This window comes from Bombina bombina, chromosome 8 (assembly GCF_027579735.1).
Source record: "Bombina bombina isolate aBomBom1 chromosome 8, aBomBom1.pri, whole genome shotgun sequence".
NCBI lineage: Eukaryota > Metazoa > Chordata > Amphibia > Anura > Bombinatoridae > Bombina > Bombina bombina.
In genome coordinates, this window is record NC_069506.1 from 253278083 (window position 1) to 253302739 (window position 24657).

A 24657-nucleotide genomic window follows, 5' to 3' on the forward strand; every position below is an offset into this window, starting at 1 on the left:
CATTTTCAGAAACCAGTTTTACCAGACAAGTTCAGAAACGTACAAATATTTCCCGACCTGTCCGCAAGGACTCTACAGAAGAGAAAAACCTATACTGAAATAACCTCTATACTCAGAAAGAACAACATCAGGTATAGATGGGGCTACCCCATAAAACTGCTAGTCTTCAGAAACAATCAAGTATTCACGATCCTGAAGCCAACTAAAGGCTATGAACTTTTACAACTCTGGAACCTGCTGCCTTCTCACAAAGCGAACTCACATCCTCAACACAACCAACTAAATGCTTCAGCAGAGGAATGGTCAGCCCCTTCCACCTCAAGCAGCCGTCAGGCTATCACAAGTCATACAAGAATTAGTAACTCAAATTGGTCTCCAACCAAGGTACAGGGCCCTACACAGCGCAAACAACTAGAAAGACCTGAATGGTCTGCACTTCCAAGGAGACACAGATCCGGCTCACCAACATCTTAAAGACACTTGCAAGCTTTGCACCACATGCTCTGCACTAAAAGACTCTGATGCAGCTTTACTTCATACCCTGAAAAACATATCCTGGCGAGAGTGACCTGAGGACGATGAGTATACGTTAAAATATGTTCTGCATATAACTTTACAGCTTTCCTATATGTTGATGTTATTGCCAAAATTTGTAAGTCTACTTTACTAGAGAGACTTTTTCCAGCTATATTTGCAACAGTGACTTTTCTATGGACCTCATTTCAGGCCTGATGGGGATCCAATAGCTTGTGTCTTAACAATTCAGTCAATAGAGTGGTTTGTAGAATAATAGACAGATGTTGCTCACACTGTATTGCTTGCCATTCCTGTTTAACTCTAACTGTACTGTATTAACCCTATACTACATTTCTCCACACAGAGGACAAGCAGACTACATCTGTACAATAAACATAGGAAGGCACTAAAACATACTCCAGGTGAATACCCAGATACATGACATTCATGTACGCAGTGAGAGTTCAGCCTACTTACACTATACACTCGCTAGACAGCGACTTACATCTCATCAGAATATCTAGCTTATAGATTATAGGATCACATTCACATCACATCAGAACCCCACATAGATGATGTTAACTCATGTAACCCTTAAAATCGTTCCTGATAACAATGATGACACATAGGGAGATATCTGGACACTAGATAAAACCACACTAATACACACTTTAGCCAGGAGACTCTCCGCACCACTGTGGGTCACAGAGTAGCTGCATCTGGATTAGTGCATGGATCGCACATCACATCACTTTACTAACAAATGCTTAATGTTCATACTGTTGATGTTTTTGAGTAGATGTTTATTGATTGTTCACTATATGAATATTATTACTTCTTTTCTCTTTGTTCTTTTAGCTATGTGTACACACTGTCAGTTATACTCTTATAGTTCTCAATTATTCCACATGACAGGCGCATTGGCCGCCTTACTAAACTTACCTAACTCCACAACTATTCATAAACACCTCCCCCCCCACAATCTCATATTACAGCTCACATACCCTTATTTGCTACCATTTATTTTTCTTAAGGAGCCCCCTCCTCTGAGGCGGACAACCTAAGCGGTTTCTCTAGACAATACCACAACCACTAGAAAAACACTGTATTATAACTTCAAATAGTGTACTTTGCACTGCAAGGGTAACCTCCCCCTAACCTGCTCCATCTTCCCCCAGCTACTCCTTACTTTGACCCCGTTTCTCCCTCCCCCCTAACCTCCTTCCCCCCCTTTTTTTTTTTTTTTTTTTCCCTAACCTACCCTCCTGTGTAGACATTAACACAACCCTACTATGGCTCTAGTTTGTACCTCCCATAACGTCAGAAGACTTAACACACCAAATAAAAGAAGCAGGCTTTTGAACTACCTTACCCATGCCAAGTCAAAGATTGTTTTCTTACAAGAAACTCACTGGGTAGAAAACTCACCTATCCCATTACACAGCAAGCTATACCCGGTGATTTAGGCAGCCTCCTCTTCAGGGAAATCAAGAGGTGTAGCGATTTTAATTCACAAGACCGTCTTATTTGAAAAACTTGACACTTATATGGACCCCCATGGCAGGTATTTGGTCCTTAACTGTAAATTAGATGATGTCCCATATACTATAGGTAGCTACTATGGCCCAAACTCTGGACAAATTAGGGCACTTAGAAAATTTCTAAGGATACTAACTGCTCACAAGACCCAAAATCTATTACTAGCAGGTGATTTTAATATGCTTTTAGACACGGCCTTAGACCGTAGATCACCAAAATTTAAACCCTGTGACTCTCAGACCTCCAGAACTGCTAAGCAATTCACTAATCTTATTGCCCAACACAACTTATTTGATGTTTGGCGGTCCCACCACCCTTCATCTAGAGACTACTCCTACTATTCTACCGTCCATAACACATACACTAGAATCGATTATATTTTTTGTGAACCCCGACTGCTAGATCAAATTCAATCTGTACACATACCCAGCTGCTCATGGTCAGATCACTGCCCGATTCAGCTGTCCATGAGAGCCCCACACTATATGACGACTAGACCCTCTTGGAAACTACCTGAATACCTTCTCTCGCCACCTGAGAGAGTCACACTCATACAGCAGGAAATCACCAAATTTTTAGAGATAAATGACAATGGAGCAGTTAGTGATTTTTGTTTATGGGGTGCCCTCAAAGCATTTCTCAGGGGACTATTTATCAAATTTAAAGCGGAACATAAAAAACATATAGGAGGAACCTTAGCCCAACTACACATTACTCTTAGGGATTTGACTTCTTCCCACATGATTTCATTAGACCCTCACAAACTATCTCAAATTGAAGACATTAAAGTAAAAATAGAAGCCCTAGAAACTAAGAGATACCAAGAGCAAACTCGCCAGTTTAAGCAAATGTTTTATGCTAAAGGGAACAAAGCAGATCGATTGCTGGCACACAAGCTTAGGCAGCGAACAGCAGAAGTGCGCATCCCATACCTAAAAATGACACAAGGTATAGTTCGGTTACCAAAAGACATAGGCAAAGCTTTCGCCGATTACTATTCCTCCCTGTATAATCTGAAAAATTCCCCAGATTCCCCTGCGCCATCTATGCAACAAATTCGAGACTTCTTAGATTCGCTATCCCTACCAGCCCTGTCTGATATACAGAAAACCCTATTGGACTCCCCCTTTAGCATAGAAGAGGTGGTCTCAGCTATTAAAACCCTAAAAAGCCATAAAGCTCCAGGCCCGGACGGGTACACCGCCCTTTTTTACAAAACAGACAAGAGTCTGCTCACTAGCCAGACAGTCTGGCTCCCTTCCCCCGGAGTTCTTAGAAGCTGTTATTGTAACCATCCCAAAGCCGGGTAAGGCTCCCAACATATGTGAACACTTCCGACCCATTTCCCTAATCAACACAGATATGAAGCTTCTAGCTAAGCTTATGGCCTCCAGGCTAAATCAAGTTCTCCCTTCATTAATTGATGGAGACCAGGTAGGTTTCACACCTGGCAGAGAAGGACCGGACAACACCAGGCGAATCCTCAATATTTATTTTGAGGCTAAGCGTCAAGGTATTCCCTGCACAACCCTAGCACTAGACGCTGAAAAGGCCTTCGATAGGGTGAACTGGGCCTATCTATTCGAAGGCCTAAATAAATTTGGTTTCCCCCCGTACTTCCACGCCTGTGCTAAAGCACTGTACTCAGCTCTGTCGGCATCTGTAAGGGGCCTGGGATTCCAGTCTCCCACGTTTCCCATTACAAATGGAACACGGCAAGGATGCCCATTATCCCCATTGATATTCACTCTTATCATGGAGCCACTTGCCGAAGCAATCAGAAATAACCCAAACATTCAAGGGGTTGAGATTGCGGGGACAATGCAAAAAACTGCGCTATTCGCAGACGATCTCACCATATTTCTGGGGAATCCCTCTGAGTCCCTCCCTTTTCTTTTTAATGTACTACACCTGTTCGGACAGGTTAGCTTCTACAAGCTTATTGTTAGTAAAACTGATGCTTATGTCATTAATATGTCGAATGCGGAGCTTACGGGACTAAAGAGGTTGTACACATTCAACTGGTCCCACCACAAGATTAAACACCTAGGAGTGTATCTCTCCCATAACATATCTACTTTACTGGAGGCCAATTTTAACCCCCTACTGCGACACTTCCAAGAGAGTGCTGACAAGTGGAGTGTTCCATGCATTTCCTGGTTAGGGTGCATAGCAGCGTTTAAGATGGTCTAACTCCCTAAACTCACCTACCTTTTCCGCTCATTACCCATACCAATTCCCAAATCCCTTATCAGCAAATTCCAGCACATATGCAATCGATACATTTGGAGGAATAAGCATCCTAGAGTAGCCACGAGGATAATGCAGCAGCCCTTTCAAAGTGGGGGCGCGGGCGCCCCTAACTTAATCCATTATCACGAAGCCTCTAGACTAGCCCACATCCTCCCTTGGAACATAACTACAGACCATAGTAAATGGCAGATATTAGAACAGGCTACACTACCTTACCCGCTTAGACTGTTAGACCCTATATGGATACCCAGGCATGTCAGATCCTCCTACAAGATCCAGAATATCATTGTCTTGCATGCTCTACATTTCTGGGACAGAATCCGCTCACTGTCACAAATTGCCCCACACCCCTCCCCGATCCACTCCCTTACGGGCTTGCTTGCAGCTCTTAGGGATTTGCATCCAAACTTGTGGCAAGACCATAGCATAAACTGTATAGCTGATTTATTCCCAAACGGGCGTTTCATCAAGACATCGGACTTCCTCTCCAAATATGACCCACCGCAAATCTTACGATTTGAGTTTTGGAGGCTTCGCAGCTTACTGAAATTGTGGGGCTTCCTAGATAAACCACTACGCGAACCCACTAACTGGGAGAAGAGATGGGCCTCCGACATTAAGACCCCTCGGGCATTATCAATCTCATATAGAGATTTAATAAATCCTCCTACTTTCTGCAAATCAGCATATATCATGGCTTGGGAGAGAGCTCTCCATTTTCATGCTGAGCAAGAAGACTGATCCAGAGCAGTCACACTCACTAAACGGGCCCTCCATTGCATTACCCTACTAGAACTATACACAAAAATTTGCACACAATGGCACCTCACAGCACTGAGACTTTTTAAGATTTCACATCTAAATTCCCCATTGTGCTGGAGGGACTGTGGGTTGGTGGGATCACCGGCCTATATATGGTGGGAGTGCCCAGCATTACAGCCCTTTTGGACAGAGATTTCACATAGATGCACACAGCTAGATCCCCTCTTAGGGACTACCCCGCAGACTTTGCTCTTTCATCTGGACATTAAAACATCAACAGCCCAGACAGACCTCCTTAGCATATACTTGCTCACTGCGGCTAAGTTATCAATAGCCAGACTCTGGAAACAGAAAACACTCCCAACCTGGAGTGATGTAGTCAAAATAATGACCTACTTGGAACTTATGGAGGGCCCGATTTTCAGCCAACAAAACAAATCAATCCTACAAGCGCAGGCATGGGAGGTCTGGGAGTCAATCAGGTAGGCCCTAAAGAGAAGTCAGGGCACCAACGAAAATTTCTCAAGATCATCAAGGCATGGCAGGCAAGACGGCTTTTTGCCCGCAACCATAGGTCCTTTCACCCTGCAGCCCATTCCTCACACTCCTCTCCTTCTTCTTTCCCTTTTTTTTTTTTTTTTCATCCCCATCCCTAGCCCACTCTATTCCCCCTTTGGTTACTCTTGCTCGTAGCTCGCACTTGATACACAATACAGACATCCTCATCAGGGAGGTGGCTTCTCCAGCTACTGCGCCGCCACCCCCCCCCCCCCTCCCAGTTATATATTGGACACCTTGAAACCCTAAATAAGATAGAGACTTATCATTAAAGTAGCTTCCCACTAAAGTCACAATAAAAAAAGTAGCTTTATTGCACAACCGCATACAACAAACTTATTTTCTAGTGATCGTACGCTTGTTGAATGCTCAAATATTTTAGAATACGAAGTTTAATTATGTGCAATAAATAAGGTAGTATTTGTGTTTTATTTTATTAGAATAATTGGGGGCTTTTTGGTTACTGGTGCATGCTTTGACGGTTCTATGAAGTCCCAGCAAATAAAGGCATTCCTTAAAGAAACACTTTTCTTAATTTTGGCCACCTTGGATCATGGTACTTGGAGTTTCAGGGAGATTGCACACCATTTGCTGGCATCAGGGAGCTGATATTACAATCAGGGAGACTCCCTGAACTTCAGGGAGACTTGGGATGTCTGCACAATATAGCATATTGCTATACCCTGATGTTGATACACTATATACATTGTGTCACCTTGCTTATATAAACTAAACTGTATGTAAAATAAATAATGTGGTTTCCTGGAAGACCCTAAAGGGGTTTATTTTGTCGTAGACACACCTACTATATTCCTAGTGTTTGCACCATAATAGGTCCAAGAGAGGCCTCTTGAGTCCACAATGTAGGTACACTGTATTGCTTGGCAAATATTACTCTCATACCTCATTTTTTTAACCTAGTTATGATGTTAACACTGATTATCCATTTGCTCTTGCATTTGTTTTGTAACCAAATTCATGTCGACATCCAATGTTTGTATGCTTGAATTAAACCACAATAAAAATATTCAATAAAAAAAAAAAAAAAAAAAGCGGTGGAACGACTGCAAGAGGCGGGTGAAAGAAAATATGGGGCAGGAAGCCATGCACTAGAGGGGAACAGGTGGTGGTCCACCCCTGGACACAGAATACAACACCTGGCAGGAGATGATAGGCAGGTCCCTGAGTATCACAGCAGTCTGTCAACTTCCAGGGGCTCGTGACTCAGGGGCTGCAACCACAGCACATCATGCTGGTGAGTAACATCCCACACACCAGTATGATATGTATTTGAGATATAACATCCTTTAATGTCACACATTAATGTACACAATGAGGAGCATGGTATTTGGCCTACTAACAAAAACATCTACAATTATATTTCACATTAATGCTACTTAACACAATGCAATTCATGATATGAGGTGGAATAATGCAATACTAACATGTCTCAGAGTAACACAGGCCACAAGCCACATGTAGAGTTTTCAGTAAATGGACACTATAGCCATCACAATACTTTTAGCTCAAGAAAGCAGGTTCAGTGTCTACATCAGGCTAAAGTAAATTGTGTGACCATAGTGTCACTTAAAGAACACATTTTCTCCATCATTGACATATACACATAACTATTGTATGAAACATATACCTGTATACTGTGCATATTAAAATCCCTCATATCACAAATCACAATGTGCACATGCATGTTATAGAGTTTGACATGAGAATCAGTATAGGCCCTAGCATGTATCAATGTACATTGTATGCCCACATGGACATAAATATGACTGTACTAATCACTCTCATCATTTGACTCCTCCACAGAACCTCCTGTCACAAGGATGCAAACAGGCATGCCGCCACCTCCACCACCACCACCAGTCACAGGCATGCCGCCACCTCCACCACCACCACAAGTCACAGGCATGCAGCCACCACCATCAGTCTTCAGGCAACCACGTGAATATTATGCTCCCAGGCATGAGCAGGGTTGGATGGCTTCAGTTGAGGACCCGGAAGTGATGCCACCCCCATTGACATATGACCCCTAGCAAGATTCCTGGCCAGAGGAATATTCTTCTTTTGGATTTGAGGGGGAGCTAAGACAGCCACAAAGGGTCCATTTATTTACCCCCCCAACACAATCTCAGGACAGTCATGGCTTTTACACACAGGCTATGTCACAAGAAGTGCAAACTGGACAGGCTGAGTGGTCATTCACTGGTCATCAGTGGGACTATAAATCCACCCTGAGAGCTCCACCATACTCTTCACTTGGGAGAGCACCACCATCATCTTCACTTGGGAGAGCACCACCATCCTCTTCACTTGGGAGAGCACCACCATCCTCTTCACTTGGAAGAGCTAGACCATCTGCAGAAGAATATATAGCTGAAAGTACTCAAGCAGCAGCAGATGCAGCTGAACCTACACCTCAAGCAGCAGCAGATGCAGCTGAACCTGCACCTCAAGCACCAGCAGATGCAGCTGAACCTGCACCTCAAGCACCAGCAGATGCAGCTGAACCTGCACCTCAAGCACCAGCAGATGCAGCTGAACCTGCACCTCAAGCATCTAGAAGCCCTGCTGCTCAAGAGCCTGTGGATGCATTGTACTCACCCCTGGGTGAGGAATACATTGCACTCCAGAGGAGGCTCATAACAAGCACAGAGAATATACAAAGAGGCCAAGAGAGGTTCTTCCGGAGCCAACAGAGGAGACAACAATGTAGCATATAGCTACAGAGGGACATAGCAGCATCGTTAAGTGCAAGTGTTCATAACCAATCCCAGATGATGCAAATTCTGTCTGATATGCAGATGCAAATGGACAATAGATGGAGAGAACAAAATCAACTCTTGGGTGTGTTGGTTGAGCACTTTACACACCAGCAGGGCACTGCCTCCAGCCTATCACCTGTGGCCACCACACCAGCAGAAACAGAAGAATCTTCTCAAACCAGGAGAACAAGGCAATCCACTACAGCCACCTCAGCTCCCTCATCCAAGAAGCCAAAAAAGAAATAAATATTCTTATAGTTCACCATAAATCTTGTCCTCTGTTATTTACCATATAATTGTCATCCACATCCATGTGAGGTGTGTTTTAGTACACTGATATTGTTAAAACATATAATAAGGCCTGTGTGGAAATGGCCCAAAAAAGGTAATATTATCCTGTTTATGACATATTCTTGTACTATAACTCACATCCACAATAGTTGTTTCTGAAGGGTACATATAGTAATATTCACTTCTAAGATGTAAATCAATGTATCTCACATCCAATATAAATTGACACACTGGTATATATAGTAGTGATGTTACTGATAGGGTGGGCATTATCAGATGTTTTAAGTCTGCAGGTGAGAGGTTGTGGTGTCTGTGATTGGTTTTACACAATTGCAAAGAGGCAGCCTTCAAGAAGGTCTTAGAAATTATCATATGAGCCATCCTAGGTTTTGCTTTCAACTAAGAATACCAAGAGAACAAAGCAAGTGTTCTAATTAAATCTGAAAGTAGTTTGAAATATCATGCCCTATTTAAAAGAAGGTTTTCTTTGGACTTGACTGTCCCTTTATATATTTTGGCGTCAGTGCCAAGCTGTGTTAGCATTAGAATAAATTACACTCCAGTGGGTTCTAAAGAGATGAAGGTAATACAAATTAAAGTAAATAAGCAAGTATATGTCCACAATGTGATAAAGTACCTACAAGCTCAATCCATTTGATTATGTTGTGGCTTCAAACTATTTCAAATACACAAATAAACCTTAAAAAAGCAATATCATAGTATACTGTCCCTTAAACCTTGAGATGCTGCTTAAATGTATGTGTTTGTTAAGGCTTCCAGGGAGTTATGTTGTTTTTTTAGTCAGTGCAAGTGTTTCTGCGCCTGCAATTTGTGGCGAGATGAGAATGGAGTAGATTTTCTGAATTCTGCGCGCGTAAGTCCTTACGCTGTATATTGGATACCAAATTGCGCGTAGTTCTATGTTAGTCTATGGGTAAAAAAAAGATACAGCCGAAGGGTGAAATATACGCACGTAACTGTAAAATAAAAATAAACCCTGAGATAGCTACAATGTAACTATTAGTTATATTGTAGCTATCTTAGGGTTTATTTTATAGGTATTTCGTTTTAAATAGGAATAATTTATTTAATTGTAGTAATTTTATTTAGATTATTTTAAATGTATTTAAATTAGGGGGGTTAGGGTTAGACTTATATTTAGGGGTTAATATATTTATTATAGTGGCGGCGAAGTTGGGGGCGGCAGATTAGGGGTTAATAAGTGTAGTTAGGTGGCGGCGACATTGGGGGTGGCAGATTAGGGATTAATAAATATAATGTAGGGTCCGGCGATGTTGGAGGCAGCAGATTAGGGGTTCATAAGTATAATGTAGGTGGCGGCGGTGTCCAGAGCGGCAGATTAGGGGTTAATAATATAATGCAGGTGGCGATGATGTTGGGGGCGGCAGATTAGGGGTTAATAAGTGTAAGATTAGGGGTGGTTAGACTCGGGGTTCATGTTAGGGTGTTAGGCGTAGACATAAATTTTCTTTCCCCATAGAAATCAATGGGGCTGCGTTAGGAGCTGAACGCTGCTTTTTTGCAGGTGTTAGGTTTTTTTTCAGCCGGATCTGCCCCATTGATTCCTTTGAGGAAATCATGCATAAGTACGTTTAGCCAGCTCACCGCTACCGTAAGCAACGCTGGTATTGAGGTGAGATGTGGAGCTAAATTGTTCTCTCCTCTCACTTTTTTGCGGCTAACGCCGGGTTTAGAAAAACCTGTGATACCAGCGTTATTTGTAGGTGAGCGGTGAGCATAAACTGCTCGTTAACAACGCAAGCCTTACTGACAAAAACTCGTAATCTAGCCGAAAGTGCTTTAATACTGGAAAAAAAAACTACTATATTGACCACTTTATAAATTGTGAAACGTTTGGGGTTTTGTACCTCTTACATTGCTCTTGCCCTAGATTTTATGTAGGCAAAATGAAAAGACAAATAAAAGATTGAATTAGAGAACATAGAGATAATATCACTTACCAGCAGGATACAAGTGTAGCAAGACATGAACCCAATCCATAGTCTCTTATAGTTATTGGTATAGATGGAGGGCTTACATCAAGAAGAGGAGGGGACCAAGATAAGTTTTTTTCTCCAAAAAGGGACAAAATCGATGTACATTTTAGAAATATTATCCCCAGGAGGTTTAAAAAAACAAACTAGAATTAGACAGTTTCTTATAAAAAAATTAGTAAGAAAAATATTTTTTGTTTGAGATAAATGATCCATTTAGAATGATTCCTTTCTAGTTGATGAAATTATGGTATGATCAATCTTAGCGTATAGTAAATATTGAAAGTTTATGTTTAAAGAAGTAAGTAAAAAATAGAAGGAAAAAAGAGAAAAATAAAAATTGTCTTTTTTGAGAATAAGTATATAATAATAATAATAGATGTTTTCATGAGAAATGTAGTGAATAATATCAAACGAAATTGTTCCAATTTTAGCTCATAAATATAAGGTTAATTGCCATATAATGAAAGAATACTTGCACCAAAAGTTAAACTAATCCACCTTAAAAGAGAAGAAGCCTTTAAGACAGATGAGTTTATAGAACTCAAAGCAATATTTATAACTATGATAGTAAACAGTCCACCTTAAAACATAAGGAGGTGGCAACTTTTTGAGAGCGGTTGGAGTAACATAAAGTGACATTTAACCAATGACTGGAAGCCCAGGCGAAACCCATTCCGTGCAAGGGATTGTGGGCAAAATGCACGTAGGAAGCCTTTCAATTGCAGTGTGCACCTGCTGGAAAGTTTGTTAATATACCAGCTTCCTTTCCAGGCGTTGTCAAGTTTTTGGACAACTAATAAACCTTGATTGTAGCTGATGCCGTGGTCTATAATTCATGAAAGTTATTGAAATAATGGATCTGAGATAACGGATCTACAGTGCGATTAACACCACAACTATAAGACAGACGCAGCAAGATGAAAGTACAGAAGGTAACAAGGGTGACAGAGGGATCTTCACTCTAAGGTATAAATCCTTTTGTTTACTGACATACTTTACATATATTTGGGGCTAAACCTGGTATGCAATATGCAGATACAGTATCTTTGAACAGCGACAATTTGGAGTTAAATACTTGAGAATGGGAAGTGCTGTTTACTTATAACCATATGGATACTATTTGCTGGCTGGTCTATCCTTTTGAAGCATAATAGCTTATTCCTCTAACTAACACTGCAGTGTTTCATTATAAACTCTTTCTATGCATGCATTACTAATTAATATGCTTCTTTTGCATGAACTGATATTCAGCAGACTGATGAATTTGTTGCTCTCAGGATCTTCTTAAAGGAAAAGCTTATGTAATCATTTTGGTATTTATAGCTTATTATCCTCAGGCATGTGCAGGCTGTATTGAATATATTTTAGCTTTGCATGCGTGTGGTTACTATAATATATTTTTGAGTATAACATTTTACCCATGATTTATAAAAAAACTTTTTTTTTAATTGAACATAAGAGTGCTGAATAACCTTTCTTTTTTGTGGAATCCCTACAAGTTTGATTTCACATTTCTTTAATATTTTTCTTTAATGGTAAAATTTGAGTGGTGTGGCTACTTGGGAAGTGGGCATTCCAGGCGATCGTTGCACAGAATACTTTTTTGACCTGAATGGCCACATGCATGTAGATTTTGTGGTGGGAGCTTAGCTCATTGTCTCTCTCCCACATAGCCTTCTCTAACAGATGAGTTTGCTTTGGTGTAGATATTTGGTAATTAGGGGTTCTAGGCCTTTTTTTATCAAAACACTTTATTTTACTTGAATCGCCACTTATGTAGATTCTTTGCATTTGGTGTGTTGTTCACTTTTTCTCTTCCACCTAGCCTTCTAGAAAGGGTTAATTTGGTTTGCGTGACTACATGATAAGTCGGGGTTCTTAACCTTTTTAACTCAAAAAGCTTTCTTGAACAGAACATCAACTTTGATATGGATTTTGTAGCAGGTGCTTGTCTTATTTTCTCTCTCCCACATAGCCTTGTGTAATGGGTGAATTTGTTTGATATAGCTACTTGGGAAGTTGATGTTTCAGGCCTTTTTTGCAGAAAACACTTTTTTTATACCGAAACAACCACTTGAATGTGAATTCGGTGGCATATTTGAGGCTCATTGCAGGCTCATTGCCTCTCTCCTATCTAGCTTTAACCACCGGTAAATTGGTTACAAACTAGTTTTTTACCACAACAGCCACTTAGATGTATATTGGTTTGCAGGTGCCTGGTTCATTGTCTCTCTCCAATCTAGCTTTGTGGAATAGGTGAATTTGGTTGGTGTGGTGTTCTGGATCTTTTTAGTGCAAAACGTTGTTTGACTGGAATGGCCACTTGGTTGTGTTTGTGTTTGTGGTGGGTAGGTGGCTCATTTTCTCTCCCTACCTAGCCTTATGGAAGGTGTGACTTTGTTTTGTATTGCTGATTGGAAAGTGGTTGTTCTGCACTTTTTTTTTTATAAGAACAGACTCTTTGTCTCTCTCTCAACTTGCCTTGTGGGACTGGTGAATTTTATTGGTTTAACTACTTCAAAAGTGGGCATTTATTTAAGGCCTTTCCATATTTATCTGGGCTATTGAGGCATTAATACAAAGTATTACTTTACATTTTTGAACTCTAACATATTGTCTAGAGGATGTTTCAAATGTTTAACATTTTTTGTTTTGTCAGTTTTTTCTTTACAATGCTAATTTTATGGCTTCCACTCACTGTTTCATCATGTTCCTGCTTTTATCTTGCCCAATATTTTTTTTCTATCATAAATCTGTTACTTGATCTACCCTTTGCCCCATATATATTGAATAAATAACTGGTTTATAAAGGAACATTAAAATAAACTAAAAATAGAACAAAGTATACATTTGTGATACATTATATATTTTTTAGGTAACTCTCTCTTGTGTAAAAAATGTCAGGGCATTGGTTCCACGTGTGAAGGCCCCATTGTAAATTGTCCAGCTGGCTACGTGTGTGGTTCTTTATACTCAAGTACCACAGTAGGTAAGTTAAGTTCTTGAATTAATGTTTTATTATTATTTTCATCAGCAGATAATGAATTTTATTATTTTTAAATAAAAGTTATATATATATGATTGATTATAAGGGTAAAAAAGGAGCATCATCAAAATATCAGAAACAAAATTAAATGTAAAGAATTTTGTATTAAATAAAATGTGTTTTGCTGAAATCAATAATGAAATAAACTGTTTATTGTATTTGTTTCTCTGCAGTTCAATAATAAATGTCTTTTTACACATTGCTTTTAGGCAGCCAACGCGATGTATTCATTTCCAGATTTTGCACGCCTGCAAGTTTATGTAACTCACAGGGAGATATCAGAAATGTAGATGGAACCATTCTAGTTGCCACAGCTTGTTGTTATACTGATTTATGCACTCCAATTTTACCCCAGTGTAAGTGACTTTTTATTTCCCTATATCAGCATGTCTGCTATCTATGGAATATTTTATCATTTTACTTTTTATTTAAAGTACCATCTATGAGCAATCAAAAAAATGGATTGACCTGTCCATCTTGCCTTGCTGCAAACGCTGCACAGTGCGACCCTCAGAATATCGTGAAATGTACTGGAAATGAAAATAAGTGCATTCTGTATTCAAGAACTTCATTAGGTAAAATAAATATACACTTTAATAACTATTGCTTTTATTTATCTAACTGCTAATATTTTCATATTGTGTATAGAATCATAGGGGGTAAGTCACACAATACTTTACAAATATTTCAAATAAAATGTATCTATAAAAATCCCCATACACTTTAAAGCGACAGTGATGTCAAGGATAAACTTTTATGATTCTGGTAGAGTGTGAATTTAATTTTTAAACAACTTTCCAATTACTTCTAATATCAAATTTGCCTAGTACTCTTGGTATCCTTTGTTAAAGAGCATACCTAGGTAGACTAAAGAGCAGCAATGCAATATGTCTGTTGCCATTTTTCTCACCAGATGTGTTCATCTCATACCCAGTAGTGCACTTCTGCACCTTCAACAAATGATACCAAGAGATGGAAACACATTTCATAATAAAACTAAATTGGAAAGTTGTTTACAATTGTGATGCTCTATCTGAATCAGGAAATACATATTTGGGGTATCATGTACCTTTAATGTTTTTTTCTATTGATAATCATTAAAAAAAAAATCTAAAGGATTATGATAGAGCCTTTTAGTAGTATAAAAAATGTTTTCTCTGTTGACGCCTAGCAGCAAAAGCCCTCTACAAACTACCATACATTTCCCTGCTAGATATATATAACTTGTAAGGTATGTTGTTTCCTTACATGCATTGTAAAGTGTTTTGGTACTGCAGTCATGTAACTATACAAATGGTTAGTAAGTTAATAATTACTGCCATTTATAAATCATAGACATTGCCATAAACACAAAAGAAACGTATTTCTTATTTATTCATATTGTATGTACTTGTGTATTAAGAAACATAACTGGCTAGTTAATTAGCAATACTTAATACTAGTTTATCATTTTAAAAAGTTAATAATTTGTAGCGGAGCTATGTTTAGTGTATACTGCATGTGATATATCAGCAGCTAGGTTTCCCTCTCCTATTTCCTGGTACCAGGTAGAGAGGTTCCCAAGTTACTAGAAAAGTTAGTAGGTGGTAGACAGTAACTGAGGGTACAGAGGGAGACAAGATCAGGCAGGCAGGGTTTGGCAACTGGAAGGCACACAGGGTAAAAAACAAACAAAAAAAACACGGAGTGGTCAGGGCAGGCACCACTAAATATTAGGCTCTGAAGTACAAAATCAGGAGACAATAGAGTAAACAGATAAAGGGCAAATAAGTCAGCAAAAAGATAGACAGAATACAGCACACACAGAAAGCTATTAGTATAAACAGGTAAGGAACAGGAAGGGCTGGATTTAAAGGACACAAACCCAATTTTTTTTCTTTCATGATTCAGCTAGAGCAGGCCATTTTCAGCTACTTTCTAATTTACACCTATTATAATATTATAATATTTGGTCTTGGTATCTTTATTTTAAAAAGCAGTAATGTAAACATGAGAGCTGTCCCATTTTTGGTTCAGCAATCAATTTGGGGGTACCTTGCATTCCTATTGGCTGAAATTTTTAAATCAGCCAATAGGATTAGAGCTACTGAAATCCTATTGGCCGAGGGCTGCCGCAGAGGATCGCCACAGAGGATCGCCACATCTGGAAACGCTGCTTTTGCTGTGGATAAAGATATATGATGATGGACCCACCTGGAAGAAGACCTTCTCCGCCGGACTTCAGAAACCGTACCTATTTGGAGCTTTAGGGGGGTAGTTATCAAGCCGTCAACCTCAAATACGCTGGAATTCCGCAGCGTATTTGTGGCGAGGCTGATTCGCCTTAGTTATCAAAGGCTCGAGACCGGCAAAAGTAGAATTTTGTGACGTAAGCTTCGATCCGCCGGACTCAGTCCGACACAGATCGATTCTTACGTCACTCCAGATGTTCCGCACACAAGTGCGGCACATTCTCACTACTTTTGCTAGCTATCAAAAAACTAGCAGGTACGCTCGGCACTTTTCCGGCCCAGCGTACCTGGTTTTCAATCCGCCACCCCTGGAGGCGGCGGATCCCATAGGAATCAATGGGAGTCTGACCATAGCGAAAGTACAAGTTCGCTGCTGACAGACATCCCATTGATTTCTATGGGAGCTGTCTACACCTAACACCCTAACATGTACCCCGAGTCTAAACACCACTAATCTGAACCCCCTACACCGCCGCAACTAAATAAAGTTATTACCCCCTAAACCGCCGCTCCCGGAGCCCACCGCAAGCTACTCTATACCTATTAACCCCTAAACCGCCGCTCCCGGAGCCCACCGCAACTATAATAAATGTATTAACCCCTAAACCGCCGCTCCCTGAACCCGCCGCAACTATAATAAATTTATTAACCCCTATCCTGCCCCCCACTACGCCGCCGCCACTGTAATAAAATTATTAACCCCTAAACCTAAGTCTAACCCTAACCCTAACGCCCCCTAACTTAAATATTAATTAAATAAATCTAAATAAATTAACTCTTATTAACTAAATGAATCCTATTTAAAACTAAATACTTACCTTTAAATAAACCCTAATATAGCTACAATATAAATAATAATTATATTCTAGCTATCTTAGGATTTATTTTTATTTTACAGGTACCTTTCAATTTATTTTAACCATGTACAATAACTATTAAATAGTTATTAACTATTTAATAGCTTACCTAGCTAAAATAAAGAGAAATTTACCTGTGAAATAAATCCTAACCTAAGTTACAATTACACCTAACACTACACTATACTTTAATAAATTATTCCTATTTAAAAATAAATACTTACCTGTAAAATAAACCCTAAGATAGCTACAATGTAATTAATAATTATATTATAGCTATCTTAGGATTTATATTTAGTTTACAGGTAACTTTGTATTTATTTTAGCTAGTTAGAATAGTTATTAAATAGTTATTAACTATTTAATAACTACCTAGCTAAAAGAAATACAAACTTACCTGTAAAATAAATCCTAACCTAAGTTACAATTAAACCTAATACTACACTATCATTAAATTAACTAAATAAACTACCTACAAATAACTACAATGAAATACAATTACATAAACTAACTAAAGTACAAAAAATAAAAAAAGCTAAGTTACAAAAAATAAAAAATTAAGTTACAAACATGTTAAAAATATTACAACAATTTTAAGCTACTTACACCTAATCTAAGCCCCCTAATAAAATAACAAACCCCCCCAAAATAAAAAAAATTCCTACCCTATTCTAAATTACATAAATTTCAAAGCTCTTTTACCTTACCAGCCCTTAAAAGGGCCATTTGTGAGGGCATGCCCCATAAAGTTCAGCTCTTTTGCCTGTAAAAGAAAAATACAACCCCCCCCCAACATTAAAACCCACCACCCACATACCCCTAATCTAACCCAAACCCCCCTTACAAAAACCTAACACTAATCCCCTGAAGATCATCCTACCTTGAGTCGTCTTCACTCAGCCGAGCCACCGATGGAACTGAAGAGGACATCCGGAGCGGAAGAAGTTAATCCTCCAAGTGGCGCTGAAGAAATCTTCCATCCGATGAAGTCATCATCCAGGCGGCGCTGAAGAAGTCTTCGATCCGGCCGATGTCATCTTCAAAGAGGCGCTGAAGAGGTCTTCTATCCGGGCGAAGTCATCTTCCAAGCCGGGTCTTGAATCTTCCTTCCGCCGACGCGGAACCACCTTCTTCACCGACGGACTACGACGAATGACGGCTCCTTTAAGGGACGTCATCCAAGATGGCGTCCCCTCAATTCCGATTGGCTGATAGGATTCTATCAGCCAATCGGAATTAAGGTAGGAAAAATCTGATTGGCTGATGGAATCAGCCAATCAGATTGAGCTCGCATTCTATTGGCTGTTCCGATCAGCCAATAGAATGCGAGCTCAATCTGATTGGATGATTGGATCAGCCAATCGGATTGAACTTGAATCTGATTGGCTGATTCCATCAGCCAATCAGATTTTCCTACCTTAATTCCGATTGGCTGATAGAATCCTATCAGCCAATCGGAATTGAGGGGACGCCATCTTGGATGACGTCCCTTAAAGGAGCCGTCATTCGTCGTAGTCCGTCGGTGAAGAAGGTGGTTCCGCGTCGGCGGAAGGAAGATTCAAGACCCGGCTTGGAAGATGACTTCGCCCGGATAGAAGACCTCTTCAGCGCCTCTTTGAAGATGACATCGGCCGGATCGAAGACTTCTTCAGCGCCGCCTGGATGATGACTTCATCGGATGGAAGATTTCTTAAGCGCCGCTTGGAGGATTAACTTCTTCCGCTCCGGATGTCCTCTTCAGTTCCATCGGTGGCTCGGCTGAGTGAAGACGACTCAAGGTAGGATGATCTTCAGGGGATTAGTGTTAGGTTTTTGTAAGGGGGGTTTGGGTTAGATTAGGGGTATGTGGGTGGTGGGTTTTAATGTTGGGGGGGGTTGTATTTTTCTTTTACAGGCAAAAGAGCTGAACTTTTTTTGGGGCATGCCCCCACAAATGGCCCTTTTAAGGGCTGGTAAGGTAAAAGAGCTTTGAAATTTATGTAATTTAGAATAGGGTAGGGATTTTTTTTATTTTGGGGGGGTTTGTTATTTTATTAGGGGGCTTAGATTAGGTGTAAGTAGCTTAAAATTGTTGTAATATTTTTAACATGTTTGTAACTTAATTTTTTATTTTTTGTAACTTAGCTTTTTTTATTTTTTTGTACTTTAGTTAGTTTATGTAATTGTATTTCATTGTAGTTATTTGTAGGTAGTTTATTTAGTTAATTTAATGATAGTGTAGTATTAGGTTTAATTGTAACTTAGGTTAGGATTTATTTTACAGGTAATTTTGTATTTCTTTTAGCTAGGTAGTTATTAAATAGTTAATAACTATTTAATAACTATTCTAACTAGCTAAAATAAATACAAAGTTACCTGTAAACTAAATATAAATCCTAAGATAGCTACAATGTAATTATTAATTACATTGTAGCTATCTTAGGGTTTATTTTACAGGTAAGTATTTATTTTTAAATAGGAATAATTTATTAAAGTATAGTGTAGTGTTAGGTGTAATTGTAACTTAGGTTAGGATTTATTTCACAGGTAAATTTCTCTTTATTTTAGCTAGGTAAGCTATTAAATAGTTAATAACTATTTAATAGTTATTGTACATGGTTAAAATAAATTGAAAGGTACCTGTAAAATAAATATAAATCCTAAGATAGCTAGAATATAATTATTATTTATATTGTAGCTATATTAGGGTTTATTTTATAAGTAAGTATTTAGTTTTAAATAGGATTCATTTAGTTAATAAGAGTTAATTTATTTAGATGTATTTAATTAATATTTAAGTTAGGGGGGGCGTTATGGTTAGGGTTAGACTTAGGTTTAGGGGTTAATCATTTTATTACAGTGGCGGAGGCGTAGTGGGGGGCAGGATAGGGGTTAATAAATTTATTATAGGTTGCGGCGGGTTCATGGAGCGGCGGTTTAGGGGTTAAACTATTTATTTAGTTGCGGAGAGGTGCGGGATCAGCAGGATAGGGGTTAATAATTTTATAATAGAGGGCGACGGTATAGGGGGGGCAGGATAGGGGTTACTAGGTATAATGTAGGTGGCAGCGGTGTCCGGGAGCGGCGGTTTAGGGGTTAATACATTTATAAGAGTTGCGGCAGGGTCTAGGAGCGGCGGTTTAGGAGTTAGTAACTTTATTTAGTTGCGGGGGGCTCCGGGGGCGCCGGTATAGGGGGTAGAGCAGTGTAGTTAGTGTGAGTGCTTAGTGACAGGCTAGCAATAAAGCTGGGAAAAAGCCGAAGGGCAGCGAGATCGGATGAGTGATAACTGTCACAGTCCGCTGCTCATCGCCCCGCGGCTTTTTGACAGGTTTATTTGATAACTTAGGCGAACGTATTCAAGGTCCGCGGCGGCGAAGGTAGGCGAGCTTAGGCGGACGTATTGGGCCGGCGAAGCCAGAAAAGTAGACGGCTTGATAACTACCCCCCTTAGTGTTAAGCCTTTTTTTATTTTTTGGGTTGTTTTTTTTTTAGATTAGGGTTTTTTGGGCAATTGAAAAATAGCTGAATGCCCTTTTAAGGGCAGTTAAAAGAAGCTGAATTCCCTTTTAAGGGCAATGCCCATACAAATGCCCCTTTAGGGGCAATGGGTAGTTAAAGGGACACTGATCCCAATTTTTTTCTTTTGTGCTTCAGATAGAGCATGCAATTTTAAGCAACTTTCTAATTTACTCCTATTATCAGATTTTATTTGCTCTCTTGCTATCTTTATTTGAAAAAGAAGGCATCTAAGCTATTTTTTTGTTCAGAACCATGGACAGCACTTGTTTATTGGTGGGTGAATTTATCCACCAATCAGCAAGAACAACCCAGGTTGTTCACCAAAAATGGGCTGGCATCTACATTCTTGCATTTCAAATAAAAATACCAAGAATTTGATAATAGTAGTAAATTAGAAAGTTGCTTAAAATTGCATGCTCTATCTGAATCCCGAAAAAAAATATTTTGGGTTCAGTGTCCCTTTAAGGTTTTTTAGCATTAGTCTTTTTTATTTTGGGGGGTTTGGTGGGTGGGGGGGGGGGGTTACTGTTAGAGGGGGACTTAGTATTTTTAAAAGGAAAAGAGCTGTATAACTTAGGGAAATACCCTACAAAATGCCCTTTTAAGGGCTATTCATAGTTTATTCTTAGATTAAGGGGTGTTTTTATTTTGTTTTTGTTTTTTTATTTTCATAGGGATTAGGTTTATTTATTTTTTATTTTGGATAATGTGGTTTATTATTTTCTGTACTGTTAGGATTTTCTATTTTAATTGTAATGTAGTATTTTGTTATTTAATGTAATTAAGGGGTAATTTAGGGGATATTAGGTTAGGGTGCTTAGTCATTAAATTAGTTATTTACATTGTGGGGGTTGGCTGTTTAGGAGTTAATAGGTAAATTAGGTTTTATGTGTTGTGGGGTTTGCAGATTAGGGGTTAATATGTTAATTAAGTTTATTGCATTGGTGGTTTGATGGCGGTTTAGAGGTTAATAAATTAATTATTTAATTTGTGATGTGGGAGAATAGCGGATTAAGGTTAACAGATGTATTAGGTTGTTTGCGATGTTGGGGTTGGCGGATTTAGGGGTTAATAATTTTATTAGGAAGTTTGTTGTTTTTTTTCTTCTGAATACTTCGTGCGGGCGTTTAGTTTTTTTTTTAATACTTATTGCGGGCGGTTAGTTTTTTTTTAATACTTATTGCGGGCGGTTAGTTTTTTTATTTAATACTTATTGCGGGCGGTTATTTTTTTTTTTTTTAATACTTATTGCGGGCGGTTAGTTTTTTTTTTAATACTTATTGCGGATGGTTTTATTGTTGTAATGCTCCATTTGCCTTCGCTGCATCCCGGTGGATTCTGAAAATGGCAGGGTGGTGAAAGAATCCACCTTGCCATTTTCAGAATCCACCGGGATACAGCAAAAGCTGCATCCAGGTGAATTCTTTTAGCTGCGTGTGCAGCCAACATTCTTTTGGCTGCCTCAGGCAGCCAACATTCCTTTGAGGATGCGTGCGCAACTGGCGACGGCAATGGACGCGTTACAAAAGCAATTATAGCATAGATGTGTTTTGCTGCATTACCATGAATTTTTTGCTACTTATAAACCCTAATTCCTTTCACTGTACTTTTTCATAACTAATTTGTTTCCCTGAATTTCATCAATCTCTGACACAGTTAATTTTCTCTCTGTAAAATATAACTACTATGTTCTGTTTTGTGTACCATATCCCTTTTGTCTTGAGATATTCTGTACCTGGTATAGTTTATCATGTTAAAGGGACAGTAAAAGCTTGAAACAAAATGTTTAGTTATGAATAATGAAACAAATTTACAAAATAGATATTTTATTATTTATTTTTCATGTAATTTAACTCTGGAAATAGAGTAATTTCGAACTTTGATCTTCAAATATACCCTGCTGGCTTCTCTGCTACATACAGTTGCAGGAAAAAGTATGTGAACCCTTTGGAATGATATGGATTTCTGCACAAATTGGTCATAAAATGTGATCTGATCATTATTATTATCGGTTATTTGTAGAGCGCCAACAGATTCCGCAGCGCTATCTAAGTCACAACAATGGACAATCACAGTCTGCTTAAACTAATAACACACAAAGAATGAAATGTTGCCATGTTTTTATTGAACACACCATGTAAACATTCACAGTGCAGGTGGAAAAAGTATGTGAGCCCTAGGATTTAATAATTGGTTGAACCTCCTTTGGCAGCAATAACTTCAACCAAACGTTTCCTGTAGTTGCAGATCAGATGTGCACAACGGTCAGGAGTAATTCTTAACCATTCCTCTTTACAGAACTGTTTCAGTTCAGCAATATTCTTGGGATGTCTGGTGTGAATCACTTTCTTGAGGTCATGCCACAGCATCTCAATCGGGTTGAGGTCAGGACTCTGACTGGGCCACTTCAGAAGGCATATTTTCTTCTGTTTAAGCCATTCTGTTGTTGATTTACTTCTATGCTTTGGGTCATTGTCCTGTTGCAACACCCATCTTCTGTTGAGCTTCAGCTGGTAGACAGATTAAGTTCACCTGCAAAATGTCTTGATAAACTTGGGAATTCATTTTTCCTTCGATGATAGCAATCTGTCCAGGCCCTGACGCAGCAAAGCAGCCCCAAACCATGATGCCCCCACCACCATACTTCACAGTTGGGATGAGGTTTTGATGTTGGTGTGCTGTGCCTCTTTTTTGCCACACATAGTGTTGTGTGTTTCTTCCAAACAACTCAACTTTGGTTTCATATGTCCACAGAATATATTTTGCCAGTACTGCTGTGGAACATCCAGGGGCTCTTGTGCAAACTGTAAACGTGCAGCAATGTTTTGTTTGGACAGCAGTGGCTTCCTCTGTGGTATCCTCCCATGAAATCCATTCTTGTTTAGTGTTTTATGTATTGTAGATTCGCTAACAGGGATGTTAGCATTTGCCAGTGACTTTTGTAAATCTTTAGCTTACACTCTAGGATTCTTTTTCACCTCATTGAGCAGTCTGCGCTGTTCTCTTGTAGTCATCTTTACAGGACGGCCACTTCTAGGGAGAGTAGCAGCAGTGCTGAACTTTCTCCATTTATAGACAATATGTCTTACCGTGGACTGATGAACAGCAAGGCTTTTGGAGATACTTTTATAACCCTTTCCAGCTTTGTGCAAGTCAACAATTCTTAATCGTTGGTCTTCTGAGAGCTCTTTTGTGCGATGCATCATTCACATCAGGCAATGCTTCTTGTGAAAAGCAAACCCAGAACTGGTGTGTGTTTTTTATAGGGCAGGACAGCTATAACCAACACCCAACACCTCCAATCTCATCTCATTGATTGGACTCCAGTTGGCTGACATCTCACTCCAATTAGCTCTTGGAGATGTCATTAGTCTAGGGGTTCACATACTTTTTCCACCTGCACTGTGAATGTTTACATGGTGTGTTCAATAAAAGCATGGCAACATTTCATTCTTTGTGTGTTATTAGTTTAAGCAGACTGTGATTGTCTATTGTTGTTACTTAGATGATGATCAGATCACATTTTATGACCAATTTGTGCAGAAATCCATATCATTCCAAAGGGTTCACATACTTTTTCTTGCAACTGTATCTGTACCTAATTGACTTTAACTTATAACAACTGCAAAACAATTCACAATATACTAACTTAATGACCATGGATAGCATTATTGTATGTAGACTAAAGTCCAGATTGGCTCCTCCAAATAAGGCAAATGGTGGATGGAGTTTAACTATTGAAACCTAATTGCAGTACAAATAACTTGGCTAATATGGTCAACCATAGCAACACAACAGAAATGTTTTGTAATTACAAGATGTTTACTGTCCCTTTAATGATACCAGAATCTAAATCCTTACTGTTTAAACCAGTTGCTTATTGAAAAACTAATTTATTTGTCACACATGATTCCTGTCTTCTTGGACTACTGCAAGTTGCTTGTAATATTAAAGTCTAATGCTGTCCCATCTTTAAAGTACCATGGGTGCGATCCGATATACGGCATAGTTTTCGGCACAAGCGAGGGAACCCGCGCCGCCCGTAGTTTCACTTTGCAAATCGGGGTATTACATCTACCTCGCCGGCAGTTGCTATAGTACCGTAAGTCGGACTAACTAGCGATGTCCAGAAATGAGCGTAACTACAAATTTCTGGAGTCGCCAGTGACTTACGGCACTTTAGAAACTGCCTGGAACAGCCAATAGAATGCAAGCTCAGTCCTATTAGCTGATTGGATTAGCCAATAGGATTGAAGCTCAAACCTATTGACTGATTGCATCAGCCAATAGGATTTTTTCACCTTT

At 39.3% G+C, this 24657-nt stretch overlaps 1 protein-coding gene across 1 annotated transcript in view; it reads left to right on the plus strand.

Annotated features, from left to right (window-relative positions):
- LOC128639095 (uncharacterized) overlaps positions 1–24657 on the plus strand; it is a 246551-nt gene that overhangs the window by 162257 nt on the left and 59637 nt on the right. The window contains exons 10-12 of the mRNA XM_053691247.1: positions 13593–13706; positions 13973–14119; positions 14198–14338. Of these exons, the coding sequence (XP_053547222.1) occupies positions 13593–13706; positions 13973–14119; positions 14198–14338 (402 nt within the window). The remainder of the gene's footprint in view (positions 1–13592; positions 13707–13972; positions 14120–14197; positions 14339–24657) is intronic.